This window comes from Pseudophryne corroboree, chromosome 8, assembly GCF_028390025.1.
Source record: "Pseudophryne corroboree isolate aPseCor3 chromosome 8, aPseCor3.hap2, whole genome shotgun sequence".
Lineage (NCBI taxonomy): Eukaryota > Metazoa > Chordata > Amphibia > Anura > Myobatrachidae > Pseudophryne > Pseudophryne corroboree.
The window spans coordinates 14,223,765-14,242,053 of NC_086451.1; the positions used below are offsets into that span (position 1 = coordinate 14,223,765).

Genomic DNA, 18,289 nt, shown 5'->3' on the forward strand with positions numbered 1-18,289 from the left:
AGATAGCGATTCCTGCAGAACCGTCACTTAGTAATAACTGCAGAGGTTCAGACTGTTCTGCCTGGTATTTTCCATCCACCCGATCCTGTCCCGGTGTCCGGTTACCCCCGCTATAGTCAGGTGCCCCAGAGGCGTCTCAGGTTCCGTGCTGGGTAACGTTACCCCCAGATCACCAGGTAAGAAGGACGCATTGTGGATTTCCTGCTGGAAGCGCAGACATTATATTACATAGAAATCGGCGAGAAGGAGGAAGGTGATTGCCGGGTATCATGCAGGTAAGTGGCAGATCTGTTTATCCAGATCATTCTTCTTTTTTCCTGTCGCTCTCATTGTCACAGGGGCAAATTTACTAAGACTTGGAGAGAGATAAAGTACCAATCAGCTACTAACTAATTTTTAAAACACAGCCTGTAACATAGGAGCTGATTGGCTGTACTTTATCTCTCTAGAAGGCTTAGTACATATCCCCCTTAACCCCTCTATCTCCCTGCAAATATCTATTTCATTCATTAAGCATGGACCACCGTATGATGCTCATCACTTGACATAGAAGCGACAAAACTACTAAGAATCTGCATTTATCTGTAAGGCGCAACTAGCGCAGAGTCCCACCCTCCCCCGCTGCACACACGTCTGTACATGGGTAGTTATTAATATAAGTGATCATTTAAAACTTCATTATCCTTGCACAATGTGCATACGTTGAAAATGCAATGCGTGGTCAGTGATGTAGTGGTTGCCATTATAACTACCACACTGGCTACACTGCAAAGATCTGTCTATAAACCTGATCGAAGTAAGTTATTGTATTTTGTAATATTAAACGTGGGGAGTAAATAGCACATATCAGCAATTGGGCAGTAAATCTAGTGTTTCAAGGCTTAAACCTTGCAGCAAAACCCCATCTGTGTCACTGAGACGGAAGGGGAAATGGACGCGTAAAACAGCACCCTGAACTGACAAGGCAATGATAACAAAACTGTTAATTGTTTGTATAAGTAAGGACTTACAGGCTATTCTACAGCGTGACGCAGGCTTGGAGAAAGTTGGAGAAACATCTATAATTTAGCAACTGCTTACACTTAAAATAGAGACAAAACGTGAAAATAAGATGTTACAGCGAAAGGTAATCATAGTTCGATCTATATTTACAAATAAGGAAGACACAAAGCAAAGGAGTACCAATGTCTTCATCGTGTCAGTAGTAAAGTAGAAGAAGGAACTTGTTGCATTATCTGTATATATTATTAGCCTGCTGTATATAGGTATTTAGACGCATTTATATATTTTTTCAACAAACTATACAGTGCGCTTCATATAAGATACAGTATCGAGTCCACCGTAGTCCAGACAAAGTTTGAGATCCTCCAAACCAGATCTGTCCTTAGGATGAGATAATCCTGTTACACCATGACTGTATACAAGAAAGGGCCTATGACATCAACACCTGAATTCTCACCTGCATCATGTCACCAATGTAGAATATATCAAACAGGGACGCTCCACCCAGTTTTACTTATTCTAAGCGATAGACTGAGGATAGATACTATTCTATAAATACACACACACATGTAATTGCTAGTGATTAGCGTTACACCTCTAAAGTCTGCTGGTTGTTCATTAGTACCGTAAGGTATCTTCAGCAATAATCCCAAAGCTGGGTACACACTGGAGCAATGCCGGGCCGATTTGCCACCTAGCCTACATCGCTCAGTGTGTGCGGGTGATTGTGCGCTCCTGTGGTCGCTAGTGATGGCTGCACAGCAAACCTATCAATATCGCTATCAACCTTGTTTATGTTCCGTCCTTTATAAAACTCAATCTAATGTGTGCACAGAATCTGGGCTCAAGGGCATGAATGTCGGTCGCTCCAGTGTGTACCCAGCTTTGTATTACTGCCCCCTTCTGTTCAAGTGGCTGCAAATCCATACCTCCCAATTTTCACCAAAGGGAGATCAGGAATCCTCTGCTGTTGCATGCACACAGCGTCTATTCACACACTCAGTGACAGGCTCTTCCCCACTGTGGGACACTGCGGCTCACGGGTGGGACAGCAGGACAGTCCCATGAAAATCGGCTTAGCTGGGAGATATGTAATTCTCTTCTATAATTGTTGTGCTATCAATGGCACAGCTGTAACAAAATGTGAGAAGTTGCGCCCTCTAGTGTAGTATTTTAAATATGCTTGCGCTATATTGTATGTTTGAGCGCTGGTTGTAGTTTGAATTTAAAATTCTACACTGAAGGGTACCATTTCTCTCAGGCTCATACAGTATATAATTTTTTTTTATACATAATATATGTAGCCTGGTACTCACCCAAACTTTTTTCCATAGAGGAAGCCTAGGCGCCAAACAACCATAGGCAGAGGTGTAGCATGGTGCCTGGAGCAAGGATATGTTTCGGCATCCCCTCTCCTGTACTTCAATGGGTGCATGTTACATTTGGAAAAAATTAAAAAAATCCTAAATTGGTGACAGGGCCGGTTCTAAACCTTGTGGATCTCAGAGAGAAAAGTTTCCTTTGGGCGCCCCATGTTTAAAATAGTGGCAGTGCGCACTGAAAGCGCGCTACAAAAATATAGGGGTGTGGCTTCATGGGGAAAAGATATGGCCACAGAATGGTATCAATTAAGATTACACCACACAGTATTGTACACACGGTATTGGCCGTTATTCACATTACACCACAGTATTGTCCGTTACTCACATTACACCATAGTATTGCTCGTTATTTACATTACACCAGTAGTGTCCGTTATTCACATTACACCATAGTATTGCTCGTTATTCACATTACACCACAGTAGTGTCCGTTATTCACATTACACCATAGTATTGCTCGTTATTCACATTACACCACAGTAGTGTCCGTTATTCACATTACACCATAGTATTGCTCGTTATTCACATTACACCATAGTAGTGTCCGTTATTCACATTACACCATAGTATTGCCCGTTATTCACATTACACCATAGTATTGCCTGTTATTCACATTACACCACAGTAGTGTCCGTTATTCACATTACACCATAGTATTGCTCGTTATTCACATTACACCACAGTAGTGTCCGTTATTCACATTACACCATAGTATTGCTCGTTATTCACATTACACCACAGTATTGTCCGTTACTCACATTACACCATAGTATTGCTCGTTATTCACATTACACCACAGTATTGCCCTACTAAGCCTTGAAGAGAGCTAAAGTACCAGCCAATCCGCTCCTGTCATATTGCAGGCTGTGTTTGAAAAATGACAGAAGCTGGTTGATTGGTAGTTTATCTCCTTCCACTTTATCTCTCTCCAAGGTTTAGTACATAGACCCCAGTAAGTCACCATCACAGATCTAAGGTCTGATTTTACATCAATAGACATTAGAGGAGGGGGCAACAACACTATTATCATGCTAGAAATCTGGGCTTGGGGTGGTCTGCTGCTGGATGACAGAAGACTAATCACACAGAGAGCAGCCTGAAGCACCCTGAGGAGACCCATGTGAATAAAGGGAGAACACACAAACTCCACAGAGATACCACACCAGTTAGAATTCAGACCTGGGCCCTAGAGATTTAAATGAAGACCAGGCTACAAGCCTCTGCCCTTGGTAAATCGGTGTATAGATACAATTGGGGTCCATCGATACCCCATGGACCCCAATTGTTATGACCACACTCAATTCTCCTCTGCTTTCCTGACCGTCTGACCTTGTGCCCTTGCAGGTGATGCTCTGTCGGCTCCGTACCCACCAATGGTGTTTCATCCTCTTCAACATTATCCTCTTCCACGCCTTGCTGTTTGGTGCCGACTTGATGGAGGAATATTTCCTGCAGTCCATCCCTTTCTCCTACACAGACGGAAAGTTTGTAGAAATAAGGGAGCGAGCGAGGACGCTGGACATGAACTTCTTGAAGGACAACATATCCAAGTCCTACGTGGTCAGCGGGTCGGAGCTGTGTTCCGGTCGGGAGGTGTTCTTGGTCCTGTCCGTCTTCAGTAGTCCTGATAACATGAGCAGGCGGGAAAGTATCAGGAAGACCTGGGGCAACACAACCACTCTACACGGCCATGCGGTCATCAGCGTATTTATGCTGGGTAGGTCGGCCATAGAATCTGTTCAATTGGACATCTTGAATGAGTCACTAGCGCACATGGACATAGTGCAAGGAAGCTTTCTAGATACCTATCCCAACGAAACGTTTAAAACCGTCATGATGATGGAATGGGTTGTGACCTTTTGCCCCAACGCCAGATTCATCTTGAAAGCGGATCAACAAGTGTTTGTCAACGTGGAAAGCCTGGTTGGCTTTCTACTGAGTCTGGAGACACACACTGATGATATATACACGGGAAGGGTCATCCATCAAAGCCTACCTGACAGGGACCCCCACAGTCCCAACTTTGTCCCCATGTCATCCTATTCAGAGACGTACTACCCCGACTACTGTAGTGGTTCGGCCATGGTCGTTTCCCAAGATGTGGCCAGGAAGATGTACCTGGTCTCGGGTAAGGTCACCCTTTTAGTACCATCTGATGTTTTCATAGGAATATGCGCCCACTGGGCAGGCGTCGTTCCCATCCACAGCTCCAGGTTTTCTGGAGACAAACACATCCGGTACAACCGATGCTGCTACCAGGTCATCTTTTCGTCTTCCAGCGTTGCGGATGAGGAACTGTCTCTAGTTTGGAAAGATCTGGAGGAAGGGGACAGATGCTCCAAGCTGGAAATATATTATGGCATGGTGTCGTGCAAAATCTGGTCCTATCTTGACCGGATCAAATACTTTAACACTGGTAGGATAAAGGATGGGAATTGGCCTGTCTAGAGGCCTCCATTTGTTTTACATGCATTGTACTGACAGCTGCTGACAAGTCTTCCTGATGGCCAACCAACGCCTATGAAAGGGGACTAATAGGATGTGGATTTTGTCCCTTCAGTACAATCTTCAAGCTGATTTAAAGTATTAATTGTAGATCTAAGTTTGTTCCGTTGAAAGAGACCTTTAGACTGAGACGTGTCTTTTCTTGCTTAATCGTTCCCTAATACATATTTGCTTTACAGTGGGGGCGGTGCATGGCCCATTGAATAATTGCAGATCTCAGCTTTTCACAGGGATTAGTTGCAAGAAGTTTGGAAAGGGGGAGGGGCGACCGATGCTGGTGTGGAATATGATTGGCTACCACTCACTCATAGTTATCTGTGTGCAGCTACCTATGTCACTGAAGCTCCTCCCCCTTTTACAAACTTCCCCCAAATGATCCCTATCAAACCTATATGCATGTATATTCTACATATGGGGATTCTGCACAGTGTGTACCAGACTGCCCAGAGGAATGATAGGAGATGGGAGGAGGTGAAGGGGCATTATCAGGAATAGAACGTCTGACTAAATGCAGGCCATAGAAGTAGGAGTCTTCTATAGCATAAATATTACTACAGGGTGTGCTGCCGCTGTCATCCATGAAGAATTTGGCCACAGGAGGGCGCTATTTCAGTCTGTGGGACACATTTTAGTTTTACGGATATGTCCAATAACAAATGATATTTTGCTGAATAACCCCCTCTCACAAGTAGCAGGACTACTGGGGTCCTGTGTCTTCAATCCCCCCATAGTTCTGCTAGCATTGGGAGGGTACTAATGGTTAAGGATGCATTTGTAAATAGACATATCCTCCCATGTTACTGAATAGTCATGATGTACACACAAGTTTATGCCTCTTATTATTCCAGCTCTATTACAAAGCAGGTCACAGCCACCTAGTGTCACTGATGTCATGCACCTAGGGGGCGGAGCTGACACAGGGCGCATTGCCATTCAGTTACACCGCTGGCTATGTAGTCCGCCCTCATCCGGTACTTTCGTGGGCACGGGTGATTCTTTGGGTATTTTGTCATTTGTGTCACCTCATAGTGTAATCCTATCTCCGCACATTACTGATCCTCCCAGTGTAACCTATGTAGCGCGCCCAAGATGGCTTCCTCACCTGGTACTTGTGCAAATGGGACTAGCAATCTGCGGAACTGACGAGTCTGATGGTATCTCATACTTTGTATTTCACACACTGTGATAGTTGTACTGCGCACAAGAAGGCGGCCAACCTTCACATACGATTTCTCTCCTGCGAATGTAAAGCACTTCCTTTTGGCAAAAAGTTGTATATAAATAAAAATGTATTATTATTGATAAACACAGCCTAAAATAAATCTAACCAAAAACTTCTGTTAAGAAAGTTTCCCATTCTATTATTAATAAAGGGAAAATGTCTATTGTGTACCAAAATACTGTAACCTACAGAATAAGATGTTGGTTTTCATGTTCTACACTATCTCTAAACTATCTCCACACTACAGCAGTACTACCGCCTTCCCACCACAGCAATCCTACCGCCTTCCCACCACAGCAATCCTACCGCCTTCCCACCACAGCAATCTTACTGCCTTCCCACCACAGCAATCCTACCGCCTTCCCTCCACACCACAGCAATCCTACCGCCTTCCCACCACAGCAATCCTACCGCCTTCCCACCACAGCAATCCTACCGCCTTCCCACCACAGCAATCCTACCGCCTTCCCACCACAGCAATCTTACTGCCTTCCCACCACAGCAATCCTACCGCCTTCCCTCCACACCACAGCAATCCTACCGCCTTCCCACCACAGCAATCCTACCGCCTTCCCTCCACACCACAGCAATCCTACCGCCTTCCCACCACAGCAATCCTACCGCCTTCCCACCACAACAATTCTAGCGCCTTCCCACCACAACAAATCTACCGCCTTCCCTCCACACCACAGCAATCCTACCGCCTTCTCACCACAACAATTCTACTGCCTTCCCTCCACACCACAGCAATCCTACCACCTTCCCTCTGCACCACAGCAATCTTCCCACCACAGTAATCCTACCTCCTTCCCTCCACACCACAGCAATCCTACCACCTTCCCACCACGAAACAGCAATCCTACCGCCTTCCCTCCACACCACAGCAATCCTACCACCTTCACACCACAGCAATCCTACCGCCTTCCCTCTACACCACAGCAATCCTACCACTATCCCCCTACACCACAACAATCCTACCGCTTTCCCTCCACACCACAGCAATCCTACCGCCTTCCTACCACAACAATTCTACCGCCTTCCCACCACAACAATTCTACCGCCTTCCCTCCACACCACAGCAATCCTTCCCTCTACACCACAGCAATCCTACTGCCTTCCCTCCACACCACAGCAATCCTACTGCCTTCCCTCCACACCACAGCAATTCTACTGCCTTCACTCCACACTAATCCTACCGCCTTCCCTCCACACCACAGCAATACTATTGCCTTCCCTCTAAGCTATGGCAGTACTCCCTCCTTCCCTCCATGCTGCTGCAATCCTACCACCTTCCCTCCACAGCAATCCTACCACCTTCCCTCCACACCACAGCAATCCTACCGCCTTCCCTCCACACCACAGCAATCCTACCGCCTTCCCTCCACACCACAGCAATCCTACCACCTTCCCTCCACACCACAGCAATCTTACCACCTTCCCCCCACACCACAGCAATGCTACCACCTTCCCCGCACACCACAGCAATGCTACCGCCTTCCCTCCGCACCACAGCAATGCTACCACCTTCCCTCCGCACCACAGCTATGCTTCCTCCTTCCCTCCACACCACAGCAATCTTACCACCTTCCCCCCACACCACAGCAATGCTACCACCTTCCCCCCACACCACAGCAATGCTACCGCCTTCCCTCCACACCACAGCAATGCTACCACCTTCCCTCCACACCACAGCAATCCTACCGTTTTCCCTCTACACTACAGCAATCCTACCACCTTCCCTCCACACCACAGCACTCCTACCGCCTTCCCTCCACACCACAGCTATGCTTCCTCCTTCCCTCCACACCACAGCAATGCTACCACCTTCCCTCCACACCACAGCATTCCTACCACCTTCCCTCCACACCACAGCAATGCTACCACCTTCCCTCCGCACCACAGCTATGCTTCCTCCTTCCCTCCACACCACAGCAATCTTACCACCTTCCCCCCACACCACAGCAATGCTACCGCCTTCCCTCCACACCACAGCAATGCTACCACCTTCCCTCCACACCACAGCAATCCTACCGTTTTCCCTCTACACTACAGCAATCCTACCTCCTTCCCTCCACACCACAGCAATGCTACCACCTTCCCTCCACACCACAGCAATCCTACCGCCTCCACACCACAGCAATCCTACCGCCTTCCCTCTACACTACAGCAATCCTACCGCCTTCCCTCCACACCACAGCAATGCTACCACCTTCCCTCCACACCTCAGCAATCCTACCGCCTTCCCTCCACACCACAGCATTACTACCTCCTTCCCTCCACACCACAGCAATCCTACCGCCTTCCCTCCACACCACAGCAATCTTACCGCCTTCCCTCCACACCACAGCATTCCTACCGCCTTCCCTCCACACCAAAGCAATCCTACCGCCTTCCCTCCACACCAAAGCAATCCTACCGCCTTCCCTCCACACCACAGCAATCCTACCGCCTTCCCTCCACACCACAGCAATCCTACCGCCTTCCCTCTACCCTACAGCAATCCTACCGCCTTCCCTCCACACCACAGCAATGCTACCACCTTCCCTCCACACCTCAGCAATCCTACCGCCTTCCCTCCACACCACAGCATTACTACCTCCTTCCCTCCACACCACAGCAATCCTACCGCCTTCCCTCCACACCACAGCAATCTTACCGCCTTCCCTCCACACCACAGCATTCCTACCGCCTTCCCTCCACACCAAAGCAATCCTACCGCCTTCCCTCCACACCAAAGCAATCCTACCGCCTTCCCTCCACACCACAGCAATCCTACCGCCTTCCCTCTACCCTACAGCAATCCTACCGCCTTCCCTCCACACCACAGCAATCCTACCACCTTCCCTCCACACCACAGCAATCCTACCACCTTCCCTCCACACCACAGCAATCCTACCACCTTCCCACCACACCACAGCAATCCTACCACCTTCCCTCCACGCCACAGCAATCCTACTACCTTCCCTCCACGCCACAGCATTCCTACCTCCTTCCCGCCACACCAATTCTACCACCTTTCATCGACACCACAGCAATCCTACTACCTTCCCTCCACACCACAGCAATGCTACCACTTACTACAAAACTACCGCCTTACCCCCTAGCAACACTGCCAACCCCGCACTACAGTAATAATACCACCAACATTCCTGTGCAACAGCAACAATGCCATCAGCTGCCCCACGCTATAGCACTAGTACCACGACTTCCTGTGTTATGGAGCATGACGGGGCGGGAAGTAACGCAGTAAAGGATGAAGACGGAGTGGTAAGGCAATTACATCATAAATGTGGTAAAAACAAAAGACAGTGAAGTTTGTGAACCTAGTGTCAACATGGAGACAATTACAGCTGGGGCTCACTCTACTGCCACAGATAATACGGTGACGTGGTCACAGCCATAACGTACTGTAGATGATAGGATTTGATCATTATTGTTCTGTAAGTGGTAATTACGTATCTTTGTCAATTTGTTTGCTCTATATCTAATATTTCTGGCTGTATACCCATGTAATCCTGTATCTTTCTGTCTAAGTATGGCGCTACAGAGTACAGAGGCGGTGGAACCGAACAGATCCAGCAAATAGCCCACATGGCGGTGACAGACATCAGAGATTCCCAACCAACATTTCTAAATCTATAAAACTCAGGAATGTTGGAGGCTGCCTGGAGTATTTATACACTGAACAGTTGGAGGGACGTCATTTTACAGGCACGCTGCAAAATCCGTATATGACACACTACAGTGTTCTTGTTCTACTCATTTGTTTATGTAGGCGCTTTGGAAACCTTGTTGTTCCATATAAATGAAGGATAATAATGACACTAGCTCCCCATTTATTGATTATTATCTGGTTGTGGGTTCACACCTAGTGTCATGATTTCAGCCTGCACTCAGATACCATAATCTAGGACAGCTGGGAGGCGACGATGCAAATTATCAGGTCACAAATTTCTACCCGGTAATTTCCTGATCAACCAGGGTATTTTTCCTGTGTGAACGGGTCAATTACACATAGGTATATAGCATTGGGCATCATAGGCTCGCAGGGTCACTAAGAATCACAGAGAATACGTTATATTAAATGTATTTAGAGCCTAATTCAGGTTGGATCGCAGTGTGTGAGCCAACCGCAGATTTTGAGAATTAGATGCATATCCAGCGCCCATCCTGCGCATGCGACCGCAGATAATGCGATCGCCTCTGCCTGTCAATCAAGTAGAGGTGGCGGGGGGGGGCAATGCTCCGTTTCCAGGGAGGAAACGGAACGTTGGGGGAAGACGGTAAGGCGCGAACAGGGGGTGGCCAAACGGGGGGTGTCGGGGGCGTGATTTTGGCACTTGCGTGATATCACACGCAGCTGCCGTGGTCGAAAACATGACGGTGGGCCTCCTGTGGGCACAGCTAAGCTGCGCCGGCAGGATGCTTCTTCTATTTCTGCTAACAAGCAGAAATTGCCATGCGTTCGCAATATCTGCTTGTTGAACGGAGGGAGGTGCCGGTCAGCATGTTGGGCGGCCTTGCCCAGCGATGGGCGTCCCCCAGCATGCGAGCCAAAGGATTGCAAATTCTGCTAATAGGTGCCGGGCGCTACCACTGCGCCCGGCACAGGTTGCTATACCCAACCGTAGTCCGTGTGGATCGTTAAATATGAAAAAGTTCAAAAAAAGAAAAAAATTGAAAAACTCATGTCGACATTTTGACCTAGAACCTGTCGACCTTGAAACCCTGTCGACCAATAGTTGTCGACCTAAACATTGTCGACTTAGTTACTATCGACCTAGGAACCGGATCCCAGTTTAATTATCAAACACTTAATAAGAATGACTTACAGGTGATAACTGCAAAATAAGTTAAGAAGAAAAAAAAAGGAATACATTTTCAGAAATCCATAATTTGCAAACAAGACCTACGGAACTTCTGTTGTGGAGGGTTTCACAAAGATTGGGGGAGAGCTTTGATTTGAGAATGCTCCATACCTAAGTATGCACAACTTTCTTAATTTCAACAGACATTTTATCTTTGTAGGAGGCTGCACCTGGGCCCCCACCTTTGGGATTAACTGTCTCGGTACCAAAATTAATGATGCAGCCTTGCTTATATGGGTGCATACCCTCTTTATTCTTATAACACAGGGTCTACCTGTCAAACTAGCAGTGTCTCATCACTCCTATGGGCAGTTTTATGGCTTTGTCTGGAAGGAGATTAGCCTCACAGAAGGTTTCTCAGTTCTCTTCTTAGGACATTTTTGTCACCTGTGTAGACACACAATCTGTACCCAAAGCAGAAAGGTGAGATTTCCCTAACCCACACATTGCCCCCTGCAGTATATAGTAAACACATTCTTTTACAACCAAACCAAATTGTCTGTTGGTTCACTTTAATTATCTGGACTAATTACAGGATTGCAATTGCCATACAGTAGAATATAGAGTACATTAATTCAACATATTTGAACCATCACATATTTTGGGATAAGATAAAGACTGGTCACGACACCTAGCATTACAATTAACCCTGTCACCCGGACACCTTTTCTTAAAGCTACAGGCTCTTATTTACAGGCATTCTCTACCTACCTCCCAGCCTACAAACAGATAGTAAATGGCTATCGGCATGGTGATTGGGTCCCGTGAATGGCAGTGTAGGGGCCCACGTGCATTGCTTTGCCCAGGGCCTACTATGCTGCAGGGACCCACTCCATATCCTGCTATGGGGCCTAACGATGTATTGCTGCACCCATGATAACCTGCATTGTGCCTCAACGCAACTGGAGGCACTGGGCACAAAGGGAGGAGCAAGGTGTCAAATTTAAAAAGTGCAATAAGGCTTTACCTGTAATGTCTGATCTGTATGGCAGGTGTTTTCACAATATCTGTCCATCATGTTATTGATCTGGTAGTACACAGACTGAGTATGCATCACCAGTGGTAAGAGGTCAGAATAAATCCTAGTGGCAGCAACCAGTAATATAACAGCTTTCTTTAGTCTCACTTGTGACTGATGAGAGCTAATAGCTCATTGGTTGCTGTATACGCAACATAAAAGGAGCACTTCGCACATTTGCAGTTTGTAAATGACTCATATTGTGTAGGGCACGGTATAGGGTTCATACGGAATAAAATCTTTTGATATTCCCAGCAGTGCTGGAGATTCTCCATCGAGCCACAGGGAAGGCAGTCATGCGTCACTTTGGGTCCTGAAATTTCAAAGTGCAGCCGCTCATCATTTTTTTGTAATGCTCTTCAAAGGCCTCGCTCTGCTGAGCCGTAAACAGGGTCTTCCAGTCACCCACTGTACCTGTCAGAGGGGGAAACAAAACGCATTAATCACCACATAAATGTATAATGACAGATAGATACTCACCTGTATTACTTGAAGGAGTGTCCCACTGTAAGGACTCACAGTACAGCGGCTCACCACATGTTGCTTGCATAAAACGGGGGAATGGAGACTAGGGATGAGAGTATAATCTTACCACTGTATAAATCATTGGTGCGGCCACATCTGGAATATTGTGTATAGTTCTGGGCACCTCACTGTAAAAAAGATATCTTGGAACTAGAAAGGGTTCAGAGGCGAGCCACCAAACTGGTTAAGGGATTAGAGGAACTGAATTATGAGGAAAGACTTAAATGGTTAGATATGTTTACACTGGAAAAGAGGTGGCTGAGAGGGGACATTATTAATATCTATAAATACATAACATTTTATAATACTGGTTGAACTCGATGGACATTTGTCTTTTTTTAACCTCAACAACTATGTAACTATGTTACTCTCCACTTTCCTCTAGAAACCACCTCCGAGTGTCCGCCACTGCATAGCCGTCGGAAGAGCACCGGAAAGCTACATACAATAACACTTGTTATCAAGGGAGCACAAAAATAAAATATACAAACTCTTTATTTTTAAAATGTATATAAACAGAAAAAACCCACATTCAATAAATACATTGGAGTCAATATACATAAACACCGCTATCCATATCTATATGAAAACTAATATATCTATTTCATAGTGCCCTTTATGACAACGGAAAATGTCTATTAAAATGTCCAAGAAATCCTCATGGATAAAGCTGTTGTAAATTTATAATCGTTATTTTCCAGTAGTAGTTGATACTTAAAGTTCCTTCTTGTGGATAACACTTTTGGTTTAAAATTCACGTATTCTTATCACCCTACACACATTAATTATTTGGATATTGCTCTCTCTGTCAGGGAAGAAGTTGTTACTACTAGTATCTATAGGAAGGAGGTTGATTGTAATGGTTATCTTAACTACAAGAGTTTGTCGCCACCAAAAATGGAAAGACAATATACCCATGGGACAATATTTAAGAATGAAAAGAAACTGCACGGGACAAGAGGAATTTAACAAGCAAGCTGAGATACTTACAGAGGCTTTTCTAGATCAAGGCTATCCAGTAGAGTTGCTAGATAAATCTCTAAAAGTAGCAAATAACAGAAGTAGAGACTCCCTTCTATCTAGGGCATCTATCATTGAACTTGGGGAAAATAATGAAACAGAGACACCTTTTCCACTAGCTCAAAAAACACGGGTGAATGCACGGGGGCGCGCATTTACCCGTGTTTTTTGCAAGTGGAAAAGGGTAAACCCGGATCAAGTGACCCGTGAATCCTACCCGGCTATTTACCTGGGTAGGACACGGGACTGATCCGGGTAGGGTTGTAGTGTAAACGGGAGCCGTGTCGATGCGACACGGCTCCCATTTACACTGTATGGAAGGGCGGCGCTGGGAGATCATGTGATCTCCCTGCGCCGCCCCTGCCGCGTCACTAGAAGCGTCACCAACTCGGCATATGCCGGGTTGTGACTGCTGATGGGAAAGGGGCCGAGCACGGGTCGCAGCAGGGGGCAGCTCCCGTGTCAGGCTCCCGGCTGCGACCCGTGCTCGTAAGTGGAAAAGGGGTATAAGGGTAAAGAACGAGATGAAAATAAAATACTCCCATTCATTACTAAATATAATAATTGCTCTAATGAGATCAAGGACGTTCTAAGAAAAAACTTTGGAATACTCAAACCAGACAAGACTCTTAACTCTTGCCTAGGAGAGACAGTGAAGGTTGTATTTCGAAAGGCCAAAAATATTAAAAATCATGTTTCCCCAAGTTTCTATCAGGGACAGAGATCAGAGAGCATTCAGGCTTTAAATTGGTTAACCCCTTTAAGAGGATGTTTCAAATGTGGAAAGAAAAACTGTTTAACATGCCCCCATATGATTAACAGAAGTACCAGCTTTGAATCAATGTCTTTGCATCTGAAATTTGATATAGGTGCAGTTATTAATTGTCAGCATACGTACGTGATATACCTGATAACCTGCATATGTAGAAAACAATATGTAGGAAGAACGACAAGAAGTTTAAATGTTAGGTTTCTCGAGCATAGAAGGAATGTGAGTAAAAAGAACCTTAAACATAGTGTTTCAAGGCACGTCGCATATTGTCATGCTGGGAATGTGGAAGTTTTGAAGGTGCAGGCGATTGAGTATGTGGCCCCTACCCCGAGGGGGGGAGACAGATTCAATCGTCTTTGCACAAGGGAGGCATTTTGGATTTTTTCTTTGGGTACCCTCACCCCCGATGGTCTGAATGAGAGCATCGAATTGAATAATATTGGTGGTCTCTGAAAATTTTAATTAAATAAACAAATAAACTATTAGAAGTAGTTGCATTTTGGGAACAGCTTTCTTTTTAGGAATAAAATGCATATTCCGTTGTGTGTTCTTTCAAAATCCTCTAGAAAAATCCACTAGAAATGATGAATATCAGGTCTCTTTTCCCATCTCTTCCACACTTTTTTCTGGTTCAATGTTTTTTTCCCCCTTCTCTTCCGCCTCCCCTCCTTCTTTAAACCCTGGAACCTTTTTAAGGGTTTCTTTGTGTTGTTTAAAGTAGCAATGGAATCACAATATGGGATGATTATAATATATAGGAGAACTAGGTTTTAAGGAAGTGATAAATTATTCCAGGTGTTAAAATAAAAATAAAAGTATAAATAAATCGATAGAATAATTTTATTTAAAGTAATTAAATAATATTAATGATAAGTTGAGCGAGTCAGATTCGAACATGGGACTCACTGCATGGAGTGTAGGTGATGGTTCCCCTGCGCCATGAGAGCTGCTTTAGTATTGATGTAGGTTTAGGTTATCCTTAAAGGCTTGGCTTTTTATGAATAAAGTGGGGATTCTTAGTGTTTCTGTCTCCTAGCTATGAATATGTGATAATTGATACAGGATATCGATAGAAGGATTAGATGATAATCTGCATATAATTACATACTATTGTTATTCTTAAACCACCATGTTGCTTATTTTTATTTTATTTTTAAACTATAATAGATTGTAAAATGCTGTTTATATGTGTAATTAGTAAGCTAATACATATGGGAGTCATTACATGAATGCATTTAATTAATTAGTTAGTAATGCTATTGGTCCGGTGCAGTTTAAAAAGAGCCTGTTAGGCTGCTGATGTATCCTCTGACGAAACCGCTCTTGGATAACAGCGGAGAAACGCGTAAGGAAGGTGCTTTACCGGACATTCTGAATGCTGACACTTTAAGCCCGTTTACAACAAGCTACACTGCGGCGGACGTCCATTGCTAAGACAGCGGTAGGGAAGAAAAAGCTATCTGAGGCTGAGCAAAGGAGGTCTCTACCCCACCCGAGAGAAAAATATTCCAACCGCGAGTGTCATTAAGATCCAGCCACGAATAGCGGGGGTCGTAGCATACCGCTGTGATTTACCAACTACCACGGCGTTCTCCCCCTGCTTCCCTCTAATACTCACGTGAGTTATATATGAACTTTCAACTGCAGTAACATTAAATAGAGGCGGTGGTTACAATTGTTGCTGTTTATCCACAAGAAGGAACTTTAAGTATCAACTACTACTGGAAAGTAACGATTATAAATTTACAACAGCTTTATCCATGAGGATTTCTTGGACATTTTAATAGACATTTTCCGTTGTCATAAAGGGCACTATGAAATAGATATATTAGTTTTCATATAGATATGGATAGCGGTGTTTATGTATATTGACTCCAATGTATTTATTGAATGTGGGTTTTTTCTGTTTATATACATTTTAAAAATAAAGAGTTTGTATATTTTATTTTTGCGCTCCCTTGATAACAAGTGTTATTATCTCTAAAAATTGGTTTACTATTGGTAGAACAGTACTACCTATGGGAGCAGCAATTTACAATATACTGTGAAATTAAACAGATGCACAAGATCTAATGAAATAAGCAATAACTGGTGGAATAGTTAAGTTTTTATAGGAGCGCTGGGTTCTATATATATATATATATATATATATATATATATATATATGGTTATATATATATAGACTTTTTTAAAAGCTACATACAATGTCTGGCAACCATTGAAAAGCTGCAATTCGATAGAAAATAGTATTTCCATTATATTGAAAGTATAGATCATTGCTAACCATAGTTTCTGATGTCCATCCCTACCCTGTATTAACCTTTGAGGTGCCGGCTGAACGATCAATGAATTCTGCTGATGCAGGTAGGAGGTGTCAGACAGGCCCTCTAGGACCCAGTGGGCCTTTGACGACTACCATTAACGTTTAGTGGTTCATTTGGCCCTGGTAAGGGGCTCTGCCATTCTGGTGTCACACAGATGGAGAAGCCACCATATAGACACAATAGGAACTGGACATCCAGAGTGGAATCTTCCTCTAAGTGCTTTAAGTTCCCAAGTCCAAGTGCTAAGGAATCCACCATTTTGCCTGAGACCAGACTACCAAAGACACGGAGAACAGGTCTGTATGGCGGTCACATCAGAGGGCACTTATAGACCCTGTATGTGCGCTGTGTAGGATTGTGCTAGTGAAGATAGAAACATTGAATGTGACGGTAGATAAGAGCCACTTGGCCCATTTAGTCTGCCCCTTTTAGGATTAGGGTATTAAGGTTAGGGGTCAGGGTATCAGGGTTGGGGTAATAGGATTAGGGGTAAGGGTATAGGCCAATGACTACACAGAAACAACCCAATGGCAGACAACAAAATCACCCCACTGTCGTCTTCTTTCAAAATCTCAACACCAAATGTTTCACTAGGAAAACACATTCCATGTAATTCACAAAACACACCTGCATTTCATCAGATCTCCTGCACGGGAAGCAGCCAGGATGTCGGCTGTTGGGAACTCGGCAGTCAGAATACCTACGCCAGTCTGAATGCCGACACCGGCATTCAGAAAGGGGGCAACATCCCGGCGCCGGAATCCCAACAACCGGGATCCCGAACGAGGAGGCACCGCGCCGCTGTAGAGGTAAGCCATGGTGGGGGGGAGGGGTTAGGTTTAGGCTGCGGAGAGGGGGGATGTTAGGGTTAGGCTGCGTCCCTGGAGGTTAGGGTTAGGCATCGGGGAGGGAGGGTTAGGCAGCGGGGAGGAGGGTTAGAGTTAGGCAGCGGGGAGGGAGGGTTAGGGTTAGGCAGCGGGGAGGGGGGGTTAGAGTTAGGCAGCGGGGAGGGTTAGGGTTAGGCAGCGGGGAGGTGGGGGTTAGGCTATGGGCAGTTGGGTTAGGTTTAGGCAGCGGAAAGGGGGGTTACATTTAGGCACATTCAGAAGTAGTTAGGGTAGGGACAAAGGGGGGGGGGGGTTAGGGTTAGGCTGCAGGTAGGGAGGGTTACATAGTTACGTAGTTACATAGTTGTTGAGGTTGAAAAAAGACAAATGTCCATCGAGTTCAACCTGTAGTAATAATTTTTTTTATTTTTTATTTTTTAAATCTTAATTAAATGCTGTATCCTTAGATATTTTTTTCCGCTAGAAATTTATCTAATCCATTTTTAAACTTATTGATTGAGTCCACCATTACTACCTTCTCTGGCAAAAAATTCCAAATCTTTACTGCTCTTACTGTAATGAATCCGTTTCTCCGTTGTGTATGGAATTTTTTTTCTTCGAACCTCAGGGGATGTCCTTGTGTCCTATGTAGTGTTTTTTTGATGAACAAATCGTTTGATAAATCCTTGTATTGTCCCTTAATGTATTTAAAAATATTAATAATGTCCCCTCTCAGTCGCCTCTTTTCCAGTGTAAACATATCTAACCTTTTAAGTCTTTCCTCATAACCCAGTGCCTCTAACCCCTTAACCAGTTTGGTAGCT

At 45.0% G+C, this 18,289-nt stretch overlaps 2 protein-coding genes across 2 annotated transcripts in view; one reads left to right on the top strand and one right to left on the bottom strand.

The window, feature by feature from the left end:
• Positions 1–190: 190 nt before the first annotated feature.
• B3GALT9 (beta-1,3-galactosyltransferase 9) lies at positions 191–6,211 on the top strand. Its single transcript, XM_063935909.1, has 2 exons — positions 191–275; positions 3,729–6,211. Exons 1-2 carry the CDS (start codon positions 270–272, stop codon positions 4,830–4,832), a joined length of 1,110 nt encoding a protein of 369 aa, XP_063791979.1. The 5' UTR covers positions 191–269; the 3' UTR covers positions 4,833–6,211.
• A 5,263-nt stretch (positions 6,212–11,474) lies between these two features.
• The window catches only part of LOC134948122 (sulfotransferase 1C1-like), a 129,533-nt gene continuing 122,718 nt past the window's right edge, over positions 11,475–18,289 (bottom strand). Inside the window, exon 7 of the mRNA XM_063935910.1 lies at positions 11,475–12,411. Coding sequence (XP_063791980.1) covers positions 12,299–12,411 — 113 coding nt within the window. The 3' untranslated portion in view covers positions 11,475–12,298. The remainder of the gene's footprint in view (positions 12,412–18,289) is intronic.